At 50.1% G+C, this 24931-nt stretch overlaps 1 protein-coding gene and 1 pseudogene across 2 annotated transcripts; both read right to left on the bottom strand.

Moving 5' to 3' along the window:
* Positions 1 to 2631: 2631 nt before the first annotated feature.
* LOC112872823 lies at positions 2632 to 7572 on the bottom strand (annotated as a pseudogene).
* Positions 7573 to 20725: 13153 nt separating this feature from the next.
* LOC112877924 lies at positions 20726 to 23871 on the bottom strand. Of its 2 annotated transcripts, none has more exons than XM_025942297.1 (3): positions 23692 to 23871; positions 22682 to 23197; positions 20726 to 21576 (listed from the first exon to the last, which is right to left on the bottom strand). In XM_025942297.1, the coding sequence occupies exons 2-3, from the start codon at positions 23147 to 23149 to the stop codon at positions 21022 to 21024; spliced, it is 1023 nt and encodes a 340-aa protein (XP_025798082.1). In that variant the 5' UTR covers positions 23150 to 23197; positions 23692 to 23871; the 3' UTR covers positions 20726 to 21021. The 2 variants fall into 2 exon arrangements, with proteins under 2 accessions (XP_025798082.1, XP_025798081.1); XM_025942296.1 differs by having other exon boundaries at positions 22682 to 23276; positions 23692 to 23870.
* Positions 23872 to 24931: the final 1060 nt, after the last annotated feature.

Below are 24931 nucleotides of genomic sequence, written 5' to 3'. Positions count from 1 at the left end.
TTTGGTAGCATTGGGAGGATATTTATCTGATTCCCTTCCTAACAGAAGGAAGAAATTAGAAGTGGTCAGAGTCCGAAACATAATCTAAGTGTTTGGTTTAAAGATGGGTTAGGTCCACCCTAGTTTTTGGGTTGGGTTTCAACCCGGGTTCAACCCATATAGTGTTTGGTTAGAGGGATGGGTTCAACCCAGTTCTTTATTTGGTTGGAGAGATTTATAGGCATGCAGTGGATGTCTATTTCACACCGTTAGCAACAGTAAATATATGGACCCACATGTCATCCTCTGTTATCTTTATTTTCTTCCCCCTACACCTTATTTTCTTCCCCCAGCTCGGCCCGCTCGCCTCCGCCCGAGCTCACCGCCCCCTGCTCATCTTCCCGCACCCGTGTCGTCTCTAGTGCACCTGCACCGTCTCCTCCCGCACCCGCGCCGGCCGCGGCCGTGCTTCCACCCGCCGCTGCTCCTGCTCCCGCCCCACCCACCGCTGCCCTTGCTCACACCTCCGTCCGCCACTGCCCCTGCGCTGGCCTACGCCCGCCGCGGGCTCCCGCTGTGCTCGGCCACTGCCGATCCCACGCCCTGTGCCGGTGCCACTCCTCCTCCTCGCTGGCCACCGCCTCGTCCTTGCCTGCGGCCCCGCCTTCTGCCACGCCCGCGCCCCACGTGCCGCTCGCCCCTGCTCCACCTGCCTCGCGAGACGGAGCAGAACGCCGTCCAAGTGGGTCGGGTGGTCCCTTCACTTTGGAGGAACCAATCCAACCCGAATATTCCCATGCGGGTTGGACCCAACCCACATAGGATTGCAATCAAACGTAGGGCCAACTGGATCGAACTCGTCCCGATCTAGTTGAACCCTCCAACCAAATACATACTAAGATCAACTCGATCACACATCGTCGATATAAAACGGAAGTTTCTTAGCAGATTCAGGAGGTGTTCGAATCCAGAAACTAATTTTTAGGTCGGATCACATAGGATATTTGATGCCAAATAGAGAGATTAAATATAATCTAACTATAAAACTAATTACATAGGCTAATGCTAATTCACAAGACGAATCTATTAAACCTAATTAATCTATTATTAGCACATGTTTACTATAGCACAATATGGTCAAATAATGGACTAATTAGATTTAATGGATTCATCTTGCGAATTAGTCTCAATTTATGTAAGCGGTTTTATAATTATTCTATATTTAAATATTTTTAATTGGTATTTAAATATCTGACTAAAAAGTTAGTTCGGGAACCAAACAGCCCCTCAGTCAATTGTTCGTGACAGAGATCACGGATGCGGCTGACAGCGACGGCAAGTCCCCCGCGCCACGCCCAAGCGAGGAGACAACGCTGCCTGCCGCCACTGCCACGCTTCGTTCGTCGGCCGCCGCGCCGTTCCGCTACCTCGCGGCGTGCTTACATGGCCTGTCGGCCGTCGCTGCAGCTGGCTTCCCTGCCGACGACGATGACGGTGATCACCCCAAGCTGTTCTTCACCCCGGACGTGGTGTCCTCGCCGGCCGGCTACTCCTTCAGCGCCTGGATGCCCGGAGGGCAGGTCGTGAAGCTCCCGTGCGCGGCCGGCGTCTTGGCGGAAGGCGCGCTCGTTATCCCAGTGACGCGGCCTCTGCACGGCCTCGCCCTCCACCGCTGCTGGCCGCCGCCCGCCGGGGCGGGGTACTTCGTCTGCAACCCTTCCACCGGGGCACTCCTGCCGCCTCCCGACACCAGAGTGCCGCGGAGGATGGCCGGGCGCGAGTCAACCCCGGCACCTGCTACGGCCTGGGTTACAGCGCGTCGGTCGGCGAGTACAAGGCCGTGGGCCTGTTCTGCCTCTGCGAACGCGAGCTGCGAGGTCCTCGTGCTCGGCGCGTCCCCGCACTGGCGGCCCGCCGCCGGGCGGCTTCTTCTGGAACACCGAGGCGCCCGTGTTCTTGGACGGTGCCATGCACTTCCTCTGCGACGACGCGTCCATCACCACCTTCGACGTCCGCGACGAGACCTTTGGGTCACTGCCGCCGGCGCCGGGCTAGAGCTCCCTCTTCTCAGTCTTACGGTGCTGGACGGGCGTCGGGCGCCTAGCGTCCAGCCGTCCACCACGAGTCGCCGGCTCTTACCCGTAGTACTCCTGGAGTTTGGTTGGTCCGTTCGATTAGGGATGGTCACGTTTTATTAAAATGTATTCCATCCACACACGCACACACGCGCGCGCGCACAGAGAGAGAGAGAGAGAGCGCGCGCCTGATGCGTTCCCCTGCCTGCTAGGCTGCTGCCCTGTTGTATAGACTAGTCTGGGGTGCGCCTCCGGTGCATCCTTTCTTTGTCTCAGTTTGGAGCTTAGATTATTATTGATAGGTAACTACTCCAGATACTCAATATTATTACAGTTTCATCTCATATCAGTATTATTAAAGTTAGTCAGATGTATAGATTTTATTAAATAATATTTATATTCTTATATCAGCGCAGGTAGCCAGTATTATTATAGTTTCATCTTAGATCTTCATCAATAAATCTTATATGTTCAAGGTTAAAAAACAACACCACGACCTCACAATGGTTGCACGTTGCCATTCCAAGGTAGGAATGCTAACAAAAAGTTACATTCAAGGCAAAGAATACTCGGTGGCTGAGCCAGAGACAAAATTCCGACTATTAGATACACGTTTAACACATATGCACATACAGTCATGAACGTGTTGGTTACAAGTTGTGACGTCCAGCTTTTTCACCCACAACACAAGCTACAATCAAGCCTCCAGTAGCAGGTCATGATTAAGTTACGCACAGCTAAACGCTACGAAAACCTTGAACGACACGGATTAAAACAGGAGCAGGTATGCACTAGGATGCCCATAACACTAACCATTGCTATGAAATTCGCAAGGCACTTGAGTGCCTGACAGATCCCCTCCAGTCCCTTCATTCGGGAAGTGGCCTATTGTGTGAAAAATTGGACAGAAGCTCGTCCTCTAGTGGGAACCACTCGATCAGCCAGCCAACCATTTGTCTTCTGTTAGTATGTCAAGAGACTTGGATGCTGTCGATATGGATGTGGACTTCAGAAGAATTGATGCCATAAACTGCATCAATCGGCAACATACAAGTCATGCAACCAAATGGGAAAAATCTTTGCAGCAACATGTTGCGAACTATTCGCACAACCAGCTTCGCAACTACCATGAACAGAGTTCGAGGGCAAATCAGCCAGCTGGTCCAACTAACAGTGAATTTTACTGCCCACTTGGACAGAAGAATCCACGGTCCAGAGTAAGATGTAAACTTCTAATAAGCTAACAGATGCTAGTATTCAATTCAGGACACATCAGCTCAACTAATTGTCCGCAAATGCTAGAATAAAGAGGTGAAATTTTCCAAAGGCAAGTATAAGGAGTTACCACATCTATAGAACTCCTAAGCTCTTGCAAACAGCAATTGAGTCCCTTTATCTTCGGGAAAAGTACATTTTTCAGAATAGGCAAACCATGCTCTACTGCATAATCTTGATTTTTGATACATTTATTCTTACTGAGATATTAATATATATTAGCACTAGTTAGCATGCAGGTTGTAAAAAGGCAGGCATAAAGTACAGATGATTCTCCATTTCAAAGAAAAAAGTACAGATGATTCTCACAGATGCATAATGATGTTATTCATGTGATGAATCAGCGTATCTATGCAATGTACATGCATCTGCTATACACAAAATGAATTTTAGAGAATATGAAGCCTGGAATCTAGGCTACTTGGGTGTTATATAATGAGTAATTCATAAAAGGTGAATGACTAAATATATCGCTCCAGAAGCCCTCTTAGTGATGTAGCTTTATGATACTAAGGGGCTGTTTGGATTCCACGTGCTTATAATAAGCCCTGTCGCATCGAATATTTCGATACCAACATAAGCTAATTATAAAACTAACTGCATAAGCCTAGGGCTTATTCGCGAGACGAATCTATTAAGCCTACTTAATCCATAATCAGCACATATTTACTGTAGCATCACATGGGCTAATCATGGACTAATTAGGCTTAATAGATTCGTCTCCCAAAAAAGCCTAGAGGTTATGGAATTTTTTTGTCATTAATCTATGTTTAATACTCCTAATTAGCATCCAAACATCCGATGTGACGGGACTTATAATAAACCCTGTAGTAACCAAACCTAGCCTAAACTGTTTCCACATGATAGCCTCCAACAGGTTTGGCAATGTTTATTCAGAAGAAGAGCAGAAGGATTGAGATATCCCTAGACTGCATTGCCAGATCCATTGAGGCTTTTCCACATGCATGACCAATGCAGAATTATGCCCAACAAAAATACAGATAAGCGAACAACGGAACACTTGTACCAGCAAGCATAAATTATACTCTTTTATACTTACTGAGTAGCACTTCTGTGAAGATATGCATTGCTACGGAATGAAATAAATAATCAAGTAAATTACCATATTGTTCAAAAGGATGAAATGAAACACATGTCACTAGAGGTGAAAAAAAATGCAGAATTCAAACATGGAAATTTAAGATTGTCGATGAAAACATCTCTGTACATAATATATATCAGAACCAAACAATGCAGAAGAAATCACCAAATTAGTTGATTAAAAACCCATGCAAGTCAGATACATTCAAATATTGATATAAGCTAGACACCATTCCAATTTCTACCTTTCACTATTTGCCACATTTGAAAGAGGAAATCATAAATAAAGAACCTAATCAATATATAGAACCAATTCCCACAATGCTACCTGAAGGATTAATATAATGAGGCCCATAATTGAAAGAAACAGATGTGATGGCAAAGAAGCAAACACTGACAGCACAGACATCTCCTCTTCTCTGGTAACCGTGAGTTGGATCATGAGTGCTGCTCATGTCTGGAGTGAACTGTTAGGATGAACTATTCCCCTATTCATTTGCTGCTCATGTTAGGAATATATTCAAATATTCCCCTAACCAAACAATGCAGAAGAAATCACCAAATTAGTTGATTAAAAACCCATGCAAGTCAGATATATTCAAATATTGATATAAGCTAGACACCATTCCAATTTCTACCTTTCACTATTTGCCACATTTGAAAGAGGAAATCATAAATAAAGAACCTAATCAATATATAGAACCAATTCCCACAATGCTACCTGAAGGATTAATATAATGAGGCCCATAATTGAAAGAAACAGATGTGATGGCAAAGAAGCAAACACTGACAGCACAGACATCTCCTCTTCTCTGGTAACCGTGAGTTGGATCATGAGTGCTGCTCATGTCTGGAGTGAACTGTTAGGATGAACTATTCCCCTATTCATTTGCTGAAAGATAATTTTCTTGTTAAAAAATTAACTAAAATACTATCAATAAGGGTCAATTGATACTGTCATTCAATAAAAAAAATTGGACGACAGAGAATAAACTAAAAGATACATCTCTGTACCTGCAGTTTGTCACTTTGTACATGATATGTGTAACATATAAGCACTCAACATTTTCACATGCAGAGCTTTCAAACCAAAATATTGTCAGGTTCTGTTGCCTGTTTGCCAAGGTAGACAGTGACACTGAGAAAAATTACACGCAACTGTCACCTTCAAATATGTGGAGGATTAATAAAATGATGGCAATTAAATTTAGCTAGAATACTTAACAGGGTAAGAATTTATGAGTGGTCATATAAGTAAAGTATAGCAAATATTATTTTTTCCCTTAATGCTTAGAGAGGTATTTTATATCACCGATAGGAACCTCTAGACAAACTGAGCTGCGCCATAAAAAAATAACTTCTGAATTAATCCATATATGAGGTCCCTCCTCTTGGTGAGCAAGCCATAAACAACTCAAACCAGTTCTGTTATTTCTGCAAAGCATTAAAAAAGCTTTGGTCACTTCGCAAAGCAAGCACAAAAGTCCTCGCCTAACATTGTAGCTGTGTCGCATGGGTGAAGGAGGAGCAACCATGTACACAGTAAGTAGACAAGCATAACAAGATAACTTGGTCTTAACCATAAAAATGATACCCAAAACTTAATCCCCACCAGCTCTACAGAGCAAACCTGCAATGCAACATTGTCAAATGTGCCAATAGTGTCGTAGTCTCTGTCTGCAATACTTGCAACTTGTGCTCAAGCTACTCAATGTACCTCATCTTGCGCTCCTTTGGCATTGCCACTTACTGTCGATTTGCAAGAATCCTGACAACTTTCACCAATCAGAATGCTTAATTTCAGCAAAAGAGAACAACTTACTCACTATTTGAAGAAATGGATGCATATCTATTAACTCTTTTGGGATCAGTCAAAGCTAACTCGGCAAGCCGCTCATTTGCCATGATCTTCTTCTGAGACTCGGTGAACTCTCCGTTGGCAAACTCCATATCAAGCAGCGCCACAACACCACCTTCCAGGGAGACGCTCCCATTCCAGGAGAGGTTGTAGATTCATGTAGGTGCTCGCAAGGTCGTAGAGGGCGGCGGCGTTGGCACCGTCGACCACGTCCCCTGCTCCAGGTCCATCAGCAGCCACATGTCGATGCAGCCGCCCGGGTAGTCGTGGTGCACCGCGGCTAGGTAGCCGTTCAGCTCTGCTAGGCTCAGGTGCGCGGGCAGACTGGCGGCCACCGGCGCCGCCGGAGGAGCAGAGCGGGCCGCGGAGGATAGTGGGCTGCCGTGCGCTGGTAGGCGGGATAGGCGAGAATATTCACCAGTGGCGTGGCGGCGGCAGTAGCAGGAAGTGCACGACGCCCCGCGCGACCGCCTTGCTCTTGTAGGTCGCCGCCGCGACGGGCGCCGAGGGGGCCTGCGCCGGCCGCGAGACCGTCCCTGTAAGAGCATGAGCAAATGCTCTGGCTCAGTTTCGGTCCAATCCAATCCGATTCCAACCCCAGGAACCCTGCCCAATTAAATCACTACTAATCGATCCCCAACATGTTGCAGCAAGCCAGCAACCCGGCGAGCTCCAAATCCCAGCGCGATGGTGAGGCGGTCCGCGTTCGCGCTCCCGAGCCCGAGCGCCAGGCAGCCGGCTTCTTCTTCTCGGCCTCGTCCGACGGGTACGGGCGGGCGTAGGGCGCGCGCTCGACGAGGCGGTCCTTGCGCTTGGCCAGGAACCGTTGCAGCGACGCCTTCCTGGCGATGGGCAGGTCGTCGCGCGGGGCGGGGGCGGGGACCGCCCGCGCGCGCCGGCGGCCAGGCGCATGACCTCGTCCGCCTTCTCCGCCGGGAAGTCCTTGAACACGACCACCGCTCGCCGTTCACCATTGGTGAGCGGCGCCGCCGTGGACGCAGGCCCGGCCGCCTCCACCCTCGCGGCGGAGATGCGGAGCACCTTGTACTCCCCCGTCGCGGGGACGTGCCCGAACACGTGCGACGGCGGGCGGGTCCACGGAACGTTGTGCGCCGGCGCGGCGTCCTCAGGTGCGGCGGCGACGACGTCGGTCGCGGCTCCGGTGGCCGGATCGATCACGCGGACGGCGGCGGCGGCCCTGTCGCCGCCAGCGCCGACGAGGCAGACCAGACGGTGAGCACATCGGGGGCTCGAACCGCGGCTGGAACGGGGGCGAGAAGGGTGTTTTCACAAAAGCTGCGGCGGGCGGTTTTCTGCAAATTTTACCATGAATTCCGAATTTTCTCTTCTTCGTGTTGAAATATTTTTTACGAGAGGGGTCTGTGAGTGAAAATTACGAGCGTGTTTACTGTGCACGGAGGGCCTCCTGGGCCAGCAGGTTGATTTCGTTAAAGTTGGAGGACTTTTTTGAAAATTTCCGCGCCTGGCTGCCTCCCTACGGACGGCCGGATCGCCGCGATCCAACGGCTGTGGCAGGGGGCGACGTAGCAGCGCTCCCAGGCGCGAATTCGCGCACGAATGGAGAGTGGGATGGCCAAATGGGCCGCCCGGCCCAGCATGGCACGGGCCCATTTCGGCATGGCCCGATTACGGCACAGCCCGATTTGGCACGGCCATGTAAACAGGCTGGGCCGGGCTGCCCGACGTGCCGCACCACTGGCCCAGGCACGGCACGATAGCCATCTAATTGGGCCGGGCGGGGTCGGCGAGCCCGATGGCCCATGGCGGCCTGCTAGCCAGTGGAGGCCGGATCGGATAGAGCAGAGCAGGACGGCAGCCGTCGGGAAGTTGGAGCGGCGGCCGGAGGGGCGGAAAGGCCGCGTGGGAGGTTGGAGTGGCGGCCGGCGGAGCGGAGGGACCGAGAGCTAGAGCGGCGGTTGGCAAGCGGAGAGATAGCGGGAGGCTGGAGCCGCGGCCGGCGAGTGGAGAGGTCGAGCGGGAGGTTGAGCGCCAGATTGGAGGATGGTGGGGGCGGGGATGCAGGAGGGGCAGGGCGCCGCCGCGCTATCGCAGGCCTGCACGTGAGGCAAGGTAGGGGCGGTGGCGCGTCGAGGAGGTAGGGGAGGGGACGCACGAGAGGCGGGTACTGCCATAGGATCGGGAGGGAAGGTGCGGCGGCGACAGATGGGCGGCGCAGGAGTAAAAGTTAGGGTTTAGAAGGAGAATGTTGAATTTTGTATGGGATGGTGGGAAGCTACTGGACCAGGTATCGTGACGTTATTGGATCTAATTCTTAGTTGGGCCGTGCCTGGGCAGGCACTACGGGGAGCGATGGCCTAGGCACGGCCCACTCGATTGTACTGTGCTGGCTCGGACACTATAGCAATCGTGCCAGGCCGTGCTTTTCCGGGCCATATTTCGGGCCATCCATTTGGCCAACTATACCCTGCTGGTGATGTTAGTGTTGCACTGATCCCCACCTCCAGAGGTTGTAAAAGTGTAAACAGACCGGTGGTTCAAGATCTTGCTGAGCCAGTGGTGAATTTACTAATATAAAAGATGAAAAAAGCGTTGGAAGATGGCAACTGTAAGCATAACTGAGTATATGCAAACAATTAGTTCGCCTTTTATGCAAACGGAAATTGGTTGCCATAGGCTGTTTCTTCCCGCTGCAGCAGTCATATAACCTCTCACAGCTGCAATAATGAACAGCACCAGCTCAACAATGTGATTATTGATGAAAAGGTGATTCCCAAATTACACACTGGTATTTTGCGAAGAACAGAACAACATTACGGTAATGTGTTTTTCAAAAAGAGAGAATAACAACAGTGCAATTAGCCTATCGGCCCCAAGCAAGGCACCGCTATCTTTCCTCCAGAAGAATAACATGATCTACACTAACAAGTTTCCAAATGGAAAAATGGTGACTACCTTCCAATGTTCTTGCTCCATTTTGTTGAGACTGAAAAGACTCAATTCGTCAACTATCACAGCACATAACAATGGTCAAGCCTATAGCCCATACAAGTGAATCAAGAAAAAAAATGATTTAATCTTAACATGTATCACACCCATTTGTTTGAACTCATATAGAAACACAAAACTGGTAGACAGGACAATGAAGTGGCGCCGGATATAGGACCGCGCGCAAGTTATAAGGAGATAGAACCTTCGTCCACGGGCTGCATGCAAGCAGTAGTACTAGTGTGGCCGCACTCTACGACTAGTGTGATCCATCCTAGATACTGCCTACACAGAAGGGTTAATTCCCCAACAATTCTCCCCTAAGCCTTGTGTGCCTTGCTCGAGGGAGCTTGGATCATCCCGATCCTGGATCGCAGCTCCTGAAACTTCACTCGCCTGAGTGCCTTCGTTAGAATGTTAGCGAGCTGATCCTTGGTGTTGATGTAGTCGGCGTCGATGAATCCCTTCTCAATGCAGTCGCGAATGAAGTGGTATCTCAACTCGATATGCTTGCTTCATTCGTGGAAGACGGGATTCTCGCTCAGTGCCAGTGCCAACTTGCTGTCCATCATGAGCTCCACGCGTTCAGCCTTCTTCCCCACGAGCTCACCTAGTAGTCTCGCGAGCCAAACCGCTTGAGTTGCTGCCGTGGTGGCTGCAACGTACTCTGCTTCACATGATGACAGAGCCACCACATGTTGCTTGAGCGATTGCCAACTCACCAGGCACTTTCCAAGGTAGAAGAGGTTGCCGCTGGTGCTCTTGCGATTGTCGTCATCGCCGGCGTGGTCGCTGTCGCTGTAGCCAGCCAACCGAGTTATTTCGGTTGACTTTTCGTAGCGCATACCGTAGTCGAGTGTGCTGTCGACGTAGTGGAGGATGCGCTTCACCACCTTCATGTGCTCTTCAGTCAGCCTCTCCATGAAATGACTCGCAAACCCAACCGCAAAGGCCAGATCTGGTCGCGTGTGGAGGAGATACCGGAGACTTCCGACTAGTCGCCGGTACTCGGTGGAGTCGGCTTCTGGAGCGGGGCTGTCGCGGCTCAGGCGAAGCCTTTCCTCCATTGGCGTCTGGGCAGGGTGGCACCCCTCCATCCTGCCAATCCTCACAACTTGGGCGGCGTGCTGTGCTTGGCTCACAGTGATGTGCCCACTCTACTGATGCACCTCAATGCTAAGGTAGAAGGAGAGAACTCTGAGATCACTCATCTAGAATTGACCCTTCATCTCCTCCTTGAACTTGTCAATGACCTGCTCAAATGACCCGGTGATCACCAGATCGTCGACGTAGACACCAACCAGCAATGGTTCCCCGTGCTTGCCACCATCCCACCTGTAGATGGCGTGCTCGTGCGCGCTCTGCTTGAACTCGAGTGCTTTGAGTGTCGATTCAAGCTTCATGTTCCAGGCCCGCGGCGCCTCTATGTTACACAGCCGCAGCACCTTTCCTTCCTCCCTTGGGATGACGAACCCTTGGGGGCTGCTTGACGTAGACCTCCTCCTTCAGATCTCCATTCAGGAAGGCTGACTTGACGTCCATATGGTGGACAGTCTAGCCCTCCTAAGCTGCAAGGGCCAGAAGCACTCGTACCGACTCCATACGAGCCACAGGTGCATAGACCTCATCAAAATCGACGCCGGCCTGCTGAACAAAGTCGGGCGCCACCAATCGTGTCTTGTGCTTGATCACCTCTCCCGCCTCGTCGCGCTTCAGCTTGAACACCCACTTTAGCCCAATGGCCTGGTGCCCAGCTGGGAGTTTGACCAGCTCCCAAGTCTTGTTGCGCTCAACCGAGTTGATTTCATCGCGTATTGCCGCCCACCAGGCTTTCTCCCGCTCTGCTTCAGCAAAGGAGCATGGCTCCCCCATGCTGGTGAGCGTCAACTCCGCCTCCTCGAACTCTACTTGCTCAAGGCCTGGGTACGGCTCACTGAGCAAGTCTTCCATTGTGCAATAGCGCAATGGAGCATCATCGTGGTCGTTGTCGAGGCGCGAGTCGTTGTTGCCGTAGGTCGGGGAAGGACTTGGAGCAGCGTTTGCAGGCGAATCGGCACTTGGAATAGCCTTCAGAACTACCCGGAACGCCCTCCAAAGTACTCGGAGTCGCACCAGTCGCAGTAGGAGTCGGGGAAGGAGTCGTGGGGGTCACCTCACCCCCAGAAGTACTCAAAGTAGAGCTCGAAGTACTCGGAGACATACAAGGAGGGGTCGTGGGGGTCGGAGAAGCACTCGAGGGGGTCGGATCTCCCCCCCAACTTGGCGCAGACTCCTCCACATCCACCGCAGCTTCCACTAGGTACTCGATGATGAAGTCGGAGTTACACCCGGTGTTGCCATCTTCCTCCTGCGACCAGCTCCAGCCGTGATCTTCATCAAACACAACGTCGTGCGCTGTGCGCACACGCTGTGTCACCGGATCCAGCACCTGGTAGGCCTTGACTCCTTCCTTGTAGCCGATGAAGATGCCTGGAGTCGATCGATCTTCAAGCTTGCCGTGGTGCCCGAGTTCCTTCATGTACGCTAGGCACCCAAAGGTGCGCAAGAACTGGACTGCCGGCTTGCTTCCATGCCACGCCTAATATGGCGTCTTGTCGGACAGGGCCCGAGTGTGCGAGCGGTTGAGGAGGAACACCGCCGTACTGAAGCGTCCCCCCATCAGGGAAGACTTAAAAGTGTGAATTTATCAGTCCCAGGAGGCTGATAACACTTTTATTACAACAGATGGTACATCACCGTACAACTCTTCGCGGTAATGGGCAAAGAAGCGCCACTATCGCGAGGATTACAACTAAAACCCACACTACTACACTAGTTACGAAAAGAGGATCATCAGAGTCTTACGCCATGCGGAATCCAACGGTGGCCTCAACCACAGGCAAGACTGGGTGCAGGACGAAACCCTACTCGTTGTCTTCGGGGACGTAGTCTGGGTCTTCCACTGTAAAAATAGGAATGGGGTGAGTACAAACGTACTCAGCAAGTCCAATCACACCCACGGAGGGGGTATAACAGAAATTAATGCAAAGGACAATCCAAGGGTACGGTTAGGGTTTGTTTGTGGAAAACTCGGTTATATGCAAAGGTTCGATTATAAATATTTTCAAAACTAGTTTTTAAACACCAAGAAGCACGTAATGTTGATCCATACAGGATCCAAGTTTAAAACTTCTACCGGACTCCCCGTCCGCCGTAGCACATGGCACAACTGCCGGACACCTTCCAAACAACTCACGCTAGCCCAACCATTCCCAGAGAGAAACACTAGTTATGTGACCACACCATAACTTGCCCAATACCGTGGGCACGGCTATTCGAATAGATTTTCAACTCTGCAGAGGTGTGCAACTTTACCCACAGGTGGGGTACCACAGCACGAACACCTTAGTGCCGGTGCAGATCCCATCAAAGCCCTTACCCACCTTAGCTAGACCTGACTAGCCACCACGGGATCTATCAAGGGGTCATTCGACCTATCACCGAGGTTTAACCGGGGCATAAGTCACGCAGAGCTTATCCCATCTCCTTGATCACCCGTTGCTCCCAGCTCTCCTGATGGCTATCAGACTAACTAGTGGGGTTAGGCCAAGCCGTCGCCCATACAACGGTCAAGTGGTTTGCACGACAGGAAGCTAGGTGAGATGACACATCAACTCGGTCCTTAGGGGTGACAAGATGGATATCTCCCCTCCACGCTCAACCACACAGGTACGAGCACACCAACGGCAATTCACACAGGAATGCCATCCATCCCGTCTAACTCACTTTTCAAAACCACACTTTATCCCTTCCCACACGTACACACACTTTCTTTGCAAAACCAGGTGGTCAAGGTATGGTTATCACAAGTAGGGGTGGCTATCCTACCATGTTTTCGGCACACAAAACCATGCAATTTTATAAAATAGGCCTCTGGGTTGTGTTTATAAAAACTAGGACAGAAACATGCATCAAAGAGTGGAGTTGAACTTGCCATCGTCAAACCCTTGCGGGAGGTCCTGATCGAAGCACTGTCCCTCGGGTTCGGGGTCGCAGAACTGGTCCTCGTTCGCTTGGTCACAGTCGGGACCTTCCTCGTTCACTCCGTGTCCTACGACGCAAACAAACAGACACACAATCAAGCGCAAGAACTAAAAGCTTTTATCGTTGAGCTTGAATCGGAAATAATTTAGTTATGGAGATAGGGGTAATATTTTGGGTGGTTTCTTAATGGCATGGCTAGGACTATACTAGAAAGGGCGTGGTAAAGTTTCGGGTCGATCGGAGATCGTTTCGCACATAAAATGACGAGGCGAAGGGGGTTTTAGGGCTAAACGGGGTCCCGGGGACTCGTTTGTAATTACCCGGAGGGGGGTAAGGAACTTTTCGCGAACCTAAAAAAAAATACTCGGACATGCTAAAAGGTGTCATGCGTGTCTAGGTTCGTGTATTGGAGGGCTCAATTTGAAATATTAAAAAGGGCGAGGTTTCTTTTGCAAAGAATGGGTGGATAAGGGTGTTCCTAGAGAGGGGGGTTTTCTTTGGGGAAATACAGGGGAGGCCAGGGGGTTTTGCGCAAAAGGGGCCACCTTCTTCCTCCTCCCCTCACAGGAAACAGAGGAGAGGGGAGGGGAGCTCGGCGCCGGCCTAATCCGGCGGCCTAGGGCCTAATCGCGGCTAGGAATCGGGGGAAAAGGGAGAGGGGGAGAAGGGGGTTCGATCCCTGGCCTCACCTAGGGCCGGGGTGGCGCGTGGAGGCCGGGCGGCGGGAGGTGGCGGCGACGGGTGGTGCGGCACGGGCGGGCGGCGATGGGGGCGCGGGGAGAGGCAGGAGGCGGCGGTGGGAGCTGTGGGGGAACGAGGGGCTGCGCGAGGGCCTATTTATAGGCGGGGAACGGCGGTGGAGAGGCCGGAGGTAGGTGGAGGCCGGCGAGCGGCGCGGGGCGCCACTAATGGCGCTCGGCCGTAGGCTTTCGTCGTGACGCGGCGTGCGACGGGGCGCGGGCGTCAAGGCGGCGTCAAGCGCGTGGGGAGGGGCCGGGTGCTGTGCGCACAGGGGCGGCGCGGGCGGCGAGGCGGGGTGCGGCAGCGGCGGGCGGAGCGTCGCCACGGCTCGGCCGTGCGCGCGACACGACGGGCGGCACGGCGGGCGGCGCGGCACGCGGTGCACGCGCGTGCGCGCGCGTAGGCGCGGGCAGCCGGCGTGGCGCGGGCCAGGGGGGGCAGCCGGTGCTCAGGAGCTGGGCGGCGCTCGGGAGCAGAGGAGAGAAGGGAGGAGAAGAGAGGAGGGAAAAAGAAGAAAGGAAGAAAAGAAAGAGAGGAAAAAGGGAGGAAAAAAAAGAAATAGAAGGGAAAGAAAAGAGAAAGGAGAGAGTGTCGGCGCCGGTCGCGGCGGCGACCGCGGCCGGTCGGCCACGCGCGGGGGAGCGCACTGCGCGAGGAGGAAGGAATCGCGCCGGCGTTGATTGCGAAAAAGGCGGTCGCGCGTGTCGTCGGCCGCCGAGCAGTGCGGGATGGGACAGCGGTCAGGTCCGCTGTCGGTCCAAAAGGGTTAGGGTTAGAGTTTTGACGACGTATGACTTTTAAATGAAGCACTCTAGCGCGTGATTTATTTGGGTGAATTTCTAGGGCGTCACACGTGCTCACCACCTCTGCCCAGTAGATGGCCAGCATGCCCCTCTGCTTCAGCAGGGCACACGCCATAGCCACCACCAACTGGTTGTGCCACTCCACCTCACCGTTCTGCTGGGGCGTGTGGGGTGTAGAGTGGTGCCGCTCCACATCTTGGTTAGCAAAGTACTCGGCGAAGGACGCCGATGTAAACTCGCCGCCATTATCAGTGCGGAACACCCTTAGCTTCCTCTCGCACTTGTTCTCAGCAGCCGCCTAGATCTTCTTGATGGACTCCGGTACACTGCTTTTCTTTGCAAGGAAAGTCGTGCACATGTACCTTGTGGCGTCATCTACCAGCAGCAGAATGTAGCGCTGACCTCTTGGAGTCGCCGGCGTGATGGGGCCGCATAAGTCGCCATGTACGAGCTCGAGCGGCTTGTCCGCCCTGTACTTGGCCTACTTGGGGAAGGGGGCACACCGGTGCTTGGTGGTGATGCAGACATTGCATAGAGCTGCGGCAGCCCGCGCACCATGCTCTTCCGTCCCAGCTGCTTCAAAACGCCAAAGTTGACGTGCTCGAACCGATCATGCCACCGCCAGGCATCATCGCCACAACATGCGGTGAGGCATACCGGCCTCGCGACCTCCAGTTGCAGCACATACAGCCTGTTCCCGCTGTGGGGAACCCTTGCTAGCAGCCGGCTCTCACGATCACGGATCCGCAAGACAACATCCTCGATGTGAATCTTGGATCCGATCTCGTCGAGTTGCCCGACTGAGATGATGGAGTTGCGCAGCTTCAGGATGTAGTAGCCCCCATCTAGAGCCTTGTGTTCCCCGTTCCTCCCAGAGAAAATGACAGTGCCACATCCCTAGATGGCCACGATTGACCCGTCACCGAACTTGATCGAGCCGCGCATGCCCCGATCGAGGTGGGAGAAGACGTCGCACCACCCTATCATGTGGTTGGTGGCCCCTGTGTCCAGGTACCACCCTTCCATCAACTCATCATCCGACCCGTGCCGAGGTAGACTTGAGCCCGAGGCTCCTCGATGTAGGTCGTCGTTGCAACCGCCGTCGCAGGTAGGGGAGCAGGCTTGCGGCTGATCCCGTGGTCGCCTGAGTGCTCATCAGCCGCCTTCTTGACCGTCTTGACTACTCCTTCGACTTACTGTACAGAAAACAACTCGGTTTGCAGCTCCTCCGAGTGGTTTTCCACGCAGTCGACCGTCTCGACTACTTCTTCAAGTTCCTGCATGGAAAACAACTCGTTTTGCGGCTCCTCCGAGTGATTTTCCACGCAGACTTGTGCCATGAATAGGCACGGCTCTTCTTCCGCCTGGGCCAGGTGCGCTTGCCCCTGCTTGGGTTGGTTGCACTCACGTGCCCAATGGCCAGCACGGCTACAGTTGTGACAGGTGTCATCGCGGTGGCTTCCTCACCTCACTGCCGTCGACTTCTTTCTTCTTTGGAGCCGGCGGGCGTCGCCATTGACTCCTCTTGCCTCCAGACCTGGATGGACCCTCGCCCGACTAACGATCTTGCCGACCTAGCGCATCAGCATACAATAGCTTGCCCGAGTCGCGATTTGAGTCGGCGCGGTCCATGCGGTCCTCTTGTGCCTTCAAGCGCCTAGTCACCTCTTCTAGTGAGAGGGAGGAGATGTCCAGCAGTGTCTCGATGGACATCACCAGATGGTCGAACCGAGGTGGAACCGACCGTAGGAGCTTCTCCACTACTCTATGCTCCTCCATCTCCTCACCCAGCTCCTCCAGGTTGATGACGAGGTTGGACAGGCACAAAACAAAGTCGTCCACCTTCTCGCCGCTGCGACACATCATGGCTTCAAATTACCTCCGCAGCTGCTGAGCCCTGCCCTTTTGGACTTTGTCGCTGCCGACGCACATCGTCTTGATGGCATCCCATGCTTCTGCAGCTGACTTCTTCTTGGCCACCGTGGCACCATCTCGGGCGGCACTAAGAGGATAAGGACCTCTCTGGCCATGCAATCTTCCTGGAAGTCCCAGTCACCATACTCGATGGCATCCCAGAGGATGTGGGCTTGGAGCATCACCTTCATGACCAGGCTCCAGTGGGTGTAGTTGGTGTCGGTGTTTTTACCGTTGGCCTACCTAGGGATACCCTAAGGTAGGTGATTATTTGGTGAGGAATCGCCGGATCTGGAACTTGAAAGTGAACGCAAGGATACAAGACACAAATTTAGACAGGTTCGGGCCGCTAGAGTAGCGTAATACCCTACGTCCTGTTTTGGGGTGTTGTATATTGCGCCCTACGCATGGGTGTCGAGTTGCCTGTTGGCTGCTCTCTGTTGGTTCTCCGCCTATCTAGGTATCCCTGCCCTCCTTTATATATCTCAGGGAACGGGATTCGTAGTAGGATTCCAAGGTAGGAGTCCTAGTAGAATTACAAGGTATGAGTCCTAGTAGGATTATAAAGTATGAGTCCTAATAGGATTACAGTGGAATCCTAGTAGGAATCAGACTTCGTTTTCCTCACAGGTAGCTTCCATGCGGTACCCAGGGGATCTATCTGTGACAAGCCCCTGAGCTCTTCATAGCCGAGTACTGCAGGCATTTCGAGTACTTTTGAAGTAGTCTTCGGCTTCTTCTGAAACTCTATCTTGAAGGTCTTCTTCGAGTACTTCCTTGGTTGCATCGAGGCTATGAGGTGCACATGCCCCGAATAGTTTCAAGTCTTCTTTTGTATGGGGTGCGATGGAAAATTGCACTCCATATGGAGTAACCCCGAGCCTTAGGTTGAATCGAAGAATCAGGCTGAGGGTCACATTAGTCTTGAATCTTCTTTCTTACTCTTCGAATATATTTAAAAAATAAATAGTCGATGACACGTATCCTGCAGCCCCCGAGCATTGAATCCAAAACCCTTAGGTTCGGAAAAAGGATCCAAGAATCGTGGTATTGGTGTTACTCTGAAATTCCGAGAAAAACTCTTCGCCTTCTGCACAGTGAAATTGAGCCTCCCGCTGGTTTATTTAACCGCGCGGTGACTTAGGGTTTCTTCTGCACTCTCAGTCTTCATATAAGTCGTCTTCGAGTAGTTTTGCGGCGTCCAGCCCCCGAGCTTACGAGCCAGGAGAGCCGAAGGAGCCATGTCGAGTAGTGTGCATCGCCCACCCCCCGAGCCTGGAAACTAGCGGAACTGTGATGGCATGCCGTGCTGTTTGGAGGGTTGTTGCCGAAGCTTGATCTGAAAAAAGACAATGCATATATTATGTAGCATAATGCGAAGATACCGAGTAGTACTCAGTAATAATGTGAAAACACCAAAATTTATTCGGTGTAAAAATTACTGTGTCGAGCTCTTTTTTAGGCCATTTAAATCTCCCGAGTAGTCCACCCTTTACGTTCACCTGGTCCCAGTTTAGCCTTCGCCCATAGCATGTACAAATCGCTTAGGTCTATAGCCTTCGCTCATATCATGTACGAGTCGCTTAGGTCTCTAGCCTTCGCTCATACAGGACGGGTCGCTTAGGTCATGACTGGAGACTCGAGGTTTTTCATGGATTAAGGCATTTGCTACTCGAGTACATTAGCGACCGTTAAAATGAGACAACGAGCAGAAAGTAGTCGTCATGTGACAAAGAGGATGTGCAGTGCGCAAAAGTAGTCGACATTGCGACAGAATGAATGTGCGTTGCGCAAAAAATAGTCGACGAAGTGTAGCTCTGGAGGGTTTCAATGCCCATTGAGAGTCGTACACGGATAAGTAGTCGGCGAAGTGTAGCTCTAGAGGGTTTCATGCCCGTCGAGAGATGTACACAGATAGGTAGTCGATCATGGTGTAGCCCCCGAGGGTTTCATGCCCGACCGGCTTCTTCTCCTTCTTCACCTGCCGCTTTAGGTCTTCTTGCCGCTGGTCCTTGGGCGTTAGGTCCTCCTTCCCAAGGAGACCTTCTTCGCCCTCGACCGGCTTCTTGCTCTCCCTCGAGCCATGCCTTGACTTAACGGATTTCATGGATGGAGATATTGATCCAAAGGATACTTAACCTAGACTCTGATACCAATTGTTGGAAATCTGCCTCCTACCAAGTGGTTTCTCAGACACAACCGAGTAGTTTGTCTAAGCAGGGACGGGATGAACATACACACCTTTGAGGTTGTTTGCACTTGGGCTACGACTGTATCCCTATGTCCCAAGGGGATAGGGTATAATGAAGTGGTGCCGGATACAAGATCGGGCGCAAGTTACAAGGAGATAGGACCTTGGTCCACGGGCTACTCGCAGGCAGTAATACTAGTGTAGCCGCACTCTATAACTAGTGTGATCCATCCTAGATGCTACCTACGCATAAGGCTTAATTCCCCAACATTGGTATCCAAAGCCGCCAGCGGACACTGCAGCAGCCGGCCTCAGGTTGTGTTCTCACCGGACGAGGGGGTCATCGGCAAGTGCAGCGGCAGCCGCTTCCTCCGGGTCGGCCTGCTCGAGGAGAGCGCCATGCCCATCGGCCGCACGAGCGAGGAGGTCGTCTTCTCCTCACCGTCAGCTAGTGTCTGGTCGGAGATCCTAAAGAGCCTCTTGGCTCGAGACGTCGCGTGGCTCAACCTCGTGAGCAGGGACATGCGCGCCATGATCCAGACGGGCCTGTTCGCCCGGCTGCACGCTTCCAGGAGCCCCGGATCATGTTCATGAACAACAGCCTCTTCCATGGCGAGTTCTGGCCCTGTAGACTTTGACCGGCATGTCATATCCGCCGCCATTGACGGGTGATCGTTCAATAGCCTTTTGTTCCAATCCCTGCCACGGCCTCAACCTTGTGAGCTGCGGTGGCAGACACTACGTCTGCAACCCGATCACCGGCTCGTACCAATGCATAATGTCGAGCACGGTGAATGGCGTCTTCGTCGGCGCCGGCCACATTGGGCTGGGGTACGACTCGGTGGCGAAGAAGCACATGCTGGTTCGTCTCGCATACGGGGAGAACCACTCGGAGTGCAAGGTCCGGTACGTCGGCGATTACTCATGGTACACTGTCGACTCACCGCCACCAAGGTGGGTGGACGGTGCGGCGCCGCCGGTGTTCGCGAACGGCAGGCTCTACTGGATAGCAGACTCCAAGGCGGAACCGAGATCTCCGAGGTGCGAAATCATGGCATTCGACGTCCTCATGGCATCGTTCGAGGTCCTGAACGGTCCTCCGTGCGGCGACCTCGTGGACGACGGCGGTGAGCGTACAGTGTCCGTCCTTGAGCTCCGGGGCGAACTTCGCGCAGCACGGTCGAACCGAGATGCGAACTCGATCGAGGTGTGGGCAATGAAGGACAAGGCCATGCGGTCCCTGGAGTATCACATTGAGCTCGAGAGATTCTCGCCGGAGTACTCGTCGCCCGAGATGACGGCTCTGGCCGTAGACCCCGAGGATGGAAGGATCCTGCTCAGCACTGGGAGGGTGCTGGGCTACTACGACACCAGCACACCAGCAGTGGAGACCATTTACCGCTTGGGATCCGTACCATCTGGTGATCGCAGCGGCTACAAGTTCACCCCTGCACTTTGCCGTGAGAGTTTGGTTTGTCCGTTCGATTAGGCTCCTGCTGTTTCGACTTTCGAGCCTTGGTGACTATTTGTTCTGGCTCTTGTTTTCACCTTCTCTTTGCTCGTTTGGTCTCGTACTTGTTCGGAACTCGTACTTTCGAGTTCAGGTTGCTTCTGTTTACCAGCTCGAGCAATACAACCACAGCATATGCTTGAGCTTGAACCCAGCCAAATTCTTCTTGATGAAGTTTCATAAGGATGAAGGCATGAGGCTCATTCTGTACAGTAAGATCTTCGAACTGAAGGCTGGAACATGATATGATTAAATGAGATGTTACAAAGGTAGATGCATGCTGGGGCATGGGCACAAGTTGATACTTCGACATACTCCAACCAACTGAAAATACACTGAACATCCTTTATTCTCACATAAGAATACCATCTAACACCACCAGAACTGTAGAAGAGCAAATACACACCCACAAGGGCGGGCTTACATTTCGAGAAGCCAGCTTATTAACCAAAGAATATAATTACATGCGAAAAAAAAATCCTGTGAACAGGCATATTTACAGGCAATGTACACGCTCAGAACCACCTGATGCAGTCTCATAACTGATAAGAATAAAGAATCTACCCTTCAATGCTCATCTCATGTCAAAGAAACAAGGCCACCTTATCTCTCAAGCTGCTCTTTTTCTTTGTTACAGGTTCCCCCAGCTTCGGTAGTTCGCTACGCCAGTCTTTCTCCTCTGGCACAAGATTTGTAGTCGCAGGCGGTATGGATTTCTTCACTGGCTCCTCCTGCGTTGGCACTCCGCTATGCCAGTCTGTCTCCTCTGGCACATGATTATTTGTAGGCCTATTTATTGATTCTATAGGCTCGGTTTTTTTTGCATAGCCTGCAGGTTTACTCCATAGAGGACCGAGAAACAGGTTTAGCATATCCTGAGCAACATCTTCTGTTGTTAAGAAGCTTGACGGACATTTCAGCTCTTGATGGCTCTTGCTCTCGTCTCCTATATGCTCGCTTGATCTTGTATTTCTTGTGGCTGTTGTGCACTGCAACAATTCCTTCATTGGTGGAGCATTGACTACCGATATTCCAGTATCTGCTTCAGTGAAAATTGTTGGACATGGAGAATGTTCTTTGCATCTGGCAGTCTTCTTGGCTTCAAGTTCATGCTGCTTCTGTTTATCAGCATTTACATACTGTAAAATGAAAGTGTATCAGTATATGGTCAATGTGCAGAGTTCTTCAAACTAAAATTCCATCAGGATACCCAATTGAGGATAGCTATGTAAATGGAGATGATAAGTGGAAGTCTCCTACGAAAATCCTGTGCAAAGTCTGCGACCAACATAAGCTTCAGGTTTGCAAATAAGTTAGAAAGGTCATATTATGCTAAGACTCTATTAGGAGTTTAGAACAAAACTGAAAAATATAAGTTTTGCTACAATTGCAGTCTGCAGATACTTGTGTCATGCACAAATGGTGCTAGATAAATGTGCCAAGTTCTTCAAACATTCCAATCAAACTTCCATCATGATTCCCAATATATAAGACATAAATGGAGATGAAAAGTGGAGCAAAATCGGGTAAACTATTGAGCACAAAGTTCTATCACCTAATAAATTATGTCATTAACATTTTAAGTATATCAAATTTTTAAGATTTCAGTTCTTGAAGAGTAAGTTAGAAAGGCCATATTATGTCACTTCAAGCCATGTCCCTGGACTAATGCTAAGACTACGAGTGCATTTAAAACTTGTGGCTGAGAGTTGCATACAAAAATGTTGTAAGATGCTAGACAGATTGGGTCACCTTCATAAGTCAAATGCAACCAGACCACAACTTTATCCATTTCTGATATGCATCAAATGTGCTGCTATTTCCTCCATGAATACGATATAACAGGAAAAATTTCCAATGATCCCATCAACCATTCAACCTTCCTGGAAGGAGCTGTATAAGCTCCTTCAACTTGCCATTCTTTACAATAAAACTAGCTTCATTCTTAGGTAGAGAAAAATCAAGAATTAGTTATGGGCAACATTAGGTACTTGTTAAGCACTTCAAGGCTTGAGTAAAACAATTTTCTTGTGACCGCAACTGTCATCCTAGGTCAATAATCAAATGCATATTGACATTACCAGTGATAAACATTAAATCAGAGACCCTTCACTAGAAGTCTCGAACAACAGGATCAAATATGTTAAATAGCAATTGTATTTTAGCCAAATCAAAGAGAGTCATTACATAACAACACCCATAAGGTTGTAAGTATGAATTAGTATCAAATTAATTACTGTTTACCTCTTTAGCTATGCTCACAAGGTCCTCCACAGTAAGCTCTATGTCATCACCAATTGATACTGGTGATGATGCTTCTGATTTGATATTCTCCAGTTTCCGCTTCTTGTTATTGTTAGGTGCAGGTCCTTCACTCGCTTTTCTTCCTTTCTTAATCATTACATCCCTAATTTCTTCAACTTCATCTTGGACAGCACCCTTGCTCTTTCTTCTGGCCTTTTCTCTACCCTCGCATCGCTGCAAACCTACCAGTTCACAAGCACCATCTGAATCGACATTTTTTAACCGCCTTCCCGTCTTCCTTTTGATAGGATTGGTCGGATCCACAAGCCCTATTTTCACATTGGATTCCAATGCCTGCTTATTCTGATCTTTGGTCTTTGGCGTTTCATTAACTGAGCTTGCTTTCAGCATCCATGCTGGGAGACTGCGTTTATTCTCAGCATGCAAAACAGTACATGCTTGTGCCATGTTCTGAGATCAATCGAATGTATGCACAGCACAATCAATGAGATCCAACTGCAAAATGAAACTACTAAGACCAAATCAAGGACTTTGTCTTGCAAACTGTTAACAATGATGGAAAACCATCAGCCACCTGCACACAGCAAAAGAAATAGAGAATGATTACTTATGAATCCAGGTTCCTCCATTATGTAAATCAGAGTCAAAAACACTGAATCAATTGTCTTCCTGATACCTATGGCATCTCTCCCATGATGACCAAATAACTTGATTTAGTTATGATGTCTAAAAAAGGAAGATTTTTTTTGAATCCTCGTAATGTAATTTAGCAAGATCTAAACATGAATTTTTATACTGTAGCACAGGGGCGGGGCGGACCCAGCATAGGACATGAGTGTACACATGTACACCCGATAATTCTTGCAAACGAGATCGAAGTTAGTAGGTAATATATTGTAACTGGATTCAGATCCGAATACAAATAGTTTTGTTAGGGTTTGGGATGCTTCATCTCGCACAGCAGAAGGAAAGAGAAGGGGCGGGCATACCTGGAGGACGCGCTCGTCGCCGGCAAAGGGCTGGGCGAAGACAGGACAAACGGCACCGCCGCTCGCCCAGTCGTCGCCGCCAGGGAAGGAAGAGCAAGGGAGGAGAGAGTCCGAGAGAAGGGAAAGGTTTAAGAAACAGAGGGAGGAGATGAAGCCCTGAGCGGGAGGGCTGTCAATGTCGCGAGCCGAGGTTCAGTATTAATGATAGATAAGGATCAGTATTAATGATAGATAAGAAGAAGTATGTATAAGGGTTCGATCTGAACCTGAAATGGGGATCAAGAACGACTTCACAGTATTAGTATGGATGATAGATAAGGATCAGTATTAATGATAGATAAGAAGAAGTATGTATAAGACTAGTTTTAGTAGAAGTTTCATAAGTATTAATTGTTATATTATAAAAGTAAATTTTTTAATATGGTAGGGTCATTACGATGAGAGAGAAAGAAGAGTTTTATGGGATGTAAGAGAAATTTCATCCCCATAACGCTCATCAGATTCAGTTAACAAGTTCACAATCTTCATAATAGTGCAAATAAAACTATGCATTAAGATTGACCTAAAAGACGCATTTAATTCGATAAATAAATAGAAAGATAAGCATATATGGATATTTAGCTTTATTCTATCTATTTTTTTAATAGTCTTATTTTCAAAATTAAATTATTCTCTTTTGATAGCTCCATTTAAGTTGACATCTTAGTCATAGTATCGATGGTCGTTTGATTTCCATGCAGAGCTTCTCTTGAGAAAGATTAGTATATGTATATGATAACATCGAAAATGAGGAATAGTGATTAATGAGATGATAAGCAAGGTTCTTTTTCTTGATCATTGTACCAAGATAAAATAGAACTATCAAAATAAAAAAAAAAGAACAGAGAAAGTATTATTTTGTACCTTATTAAGATTGTGCAATTCAGTACCTCGCTAGCTATTGCAAGACTTAGCCTCGAGCTATACTATTTTAACTTTCGATGGTTGGAAATTTAATTAATAAAGATAGAAGGGTGCATGCACATGCCATGCAAAATTGAAATACTCGAGCTTCATCAAATACCTCAATCTTGGATCGTTGGAGCTCCAGGTTAGGTCCAAGCTTGGTTTGATTTCAAGTGTAGCTTAGCTTAAATTGAGTTTTTAGCAAGCCAGAGCTCGTGAGTCTTGAGCTTTTCTAATAACCCTATTTACTGATATGGGTGAACTGTGAATGCTCAGCAGATCAGCAGGTTTAAAT

This window comes from Panicum hallii, chromosome 9 (assembly GCF_002211085.1).
Source record: "Panicum hallii strain FIL2 chromosome 9, PHallii_v3.1, whole genome shotgun sequence".
NCBI lineage: Eukaryota > Viridiplantae > Streptophyta > Magnoliopsida > Poales > Poaceae > Panicum > Panicum hallii.
Note: the sequence above shows the minus strand (reverse complement) of the source record. Positions and strands in the feature narration are given on the sequence as shown.

Bases quoted from the DNA above. Each gene is read 5' to 3' on its own strand.
- LOC112877924 (XM_025942297.1), bottom strand. From the start codon at position 23,149: ATGGCACAAGCATGTACTGTTTTGCATGCTGAGAATAAACGCAGTCTC. The intron at 21,577-22,681 runs GTAAACAGTAAT...TTCATTTTACAG, and splicing joins TTGTGAGCATAGCTAAAGAG to TATGTAAATGCTGATAAACA.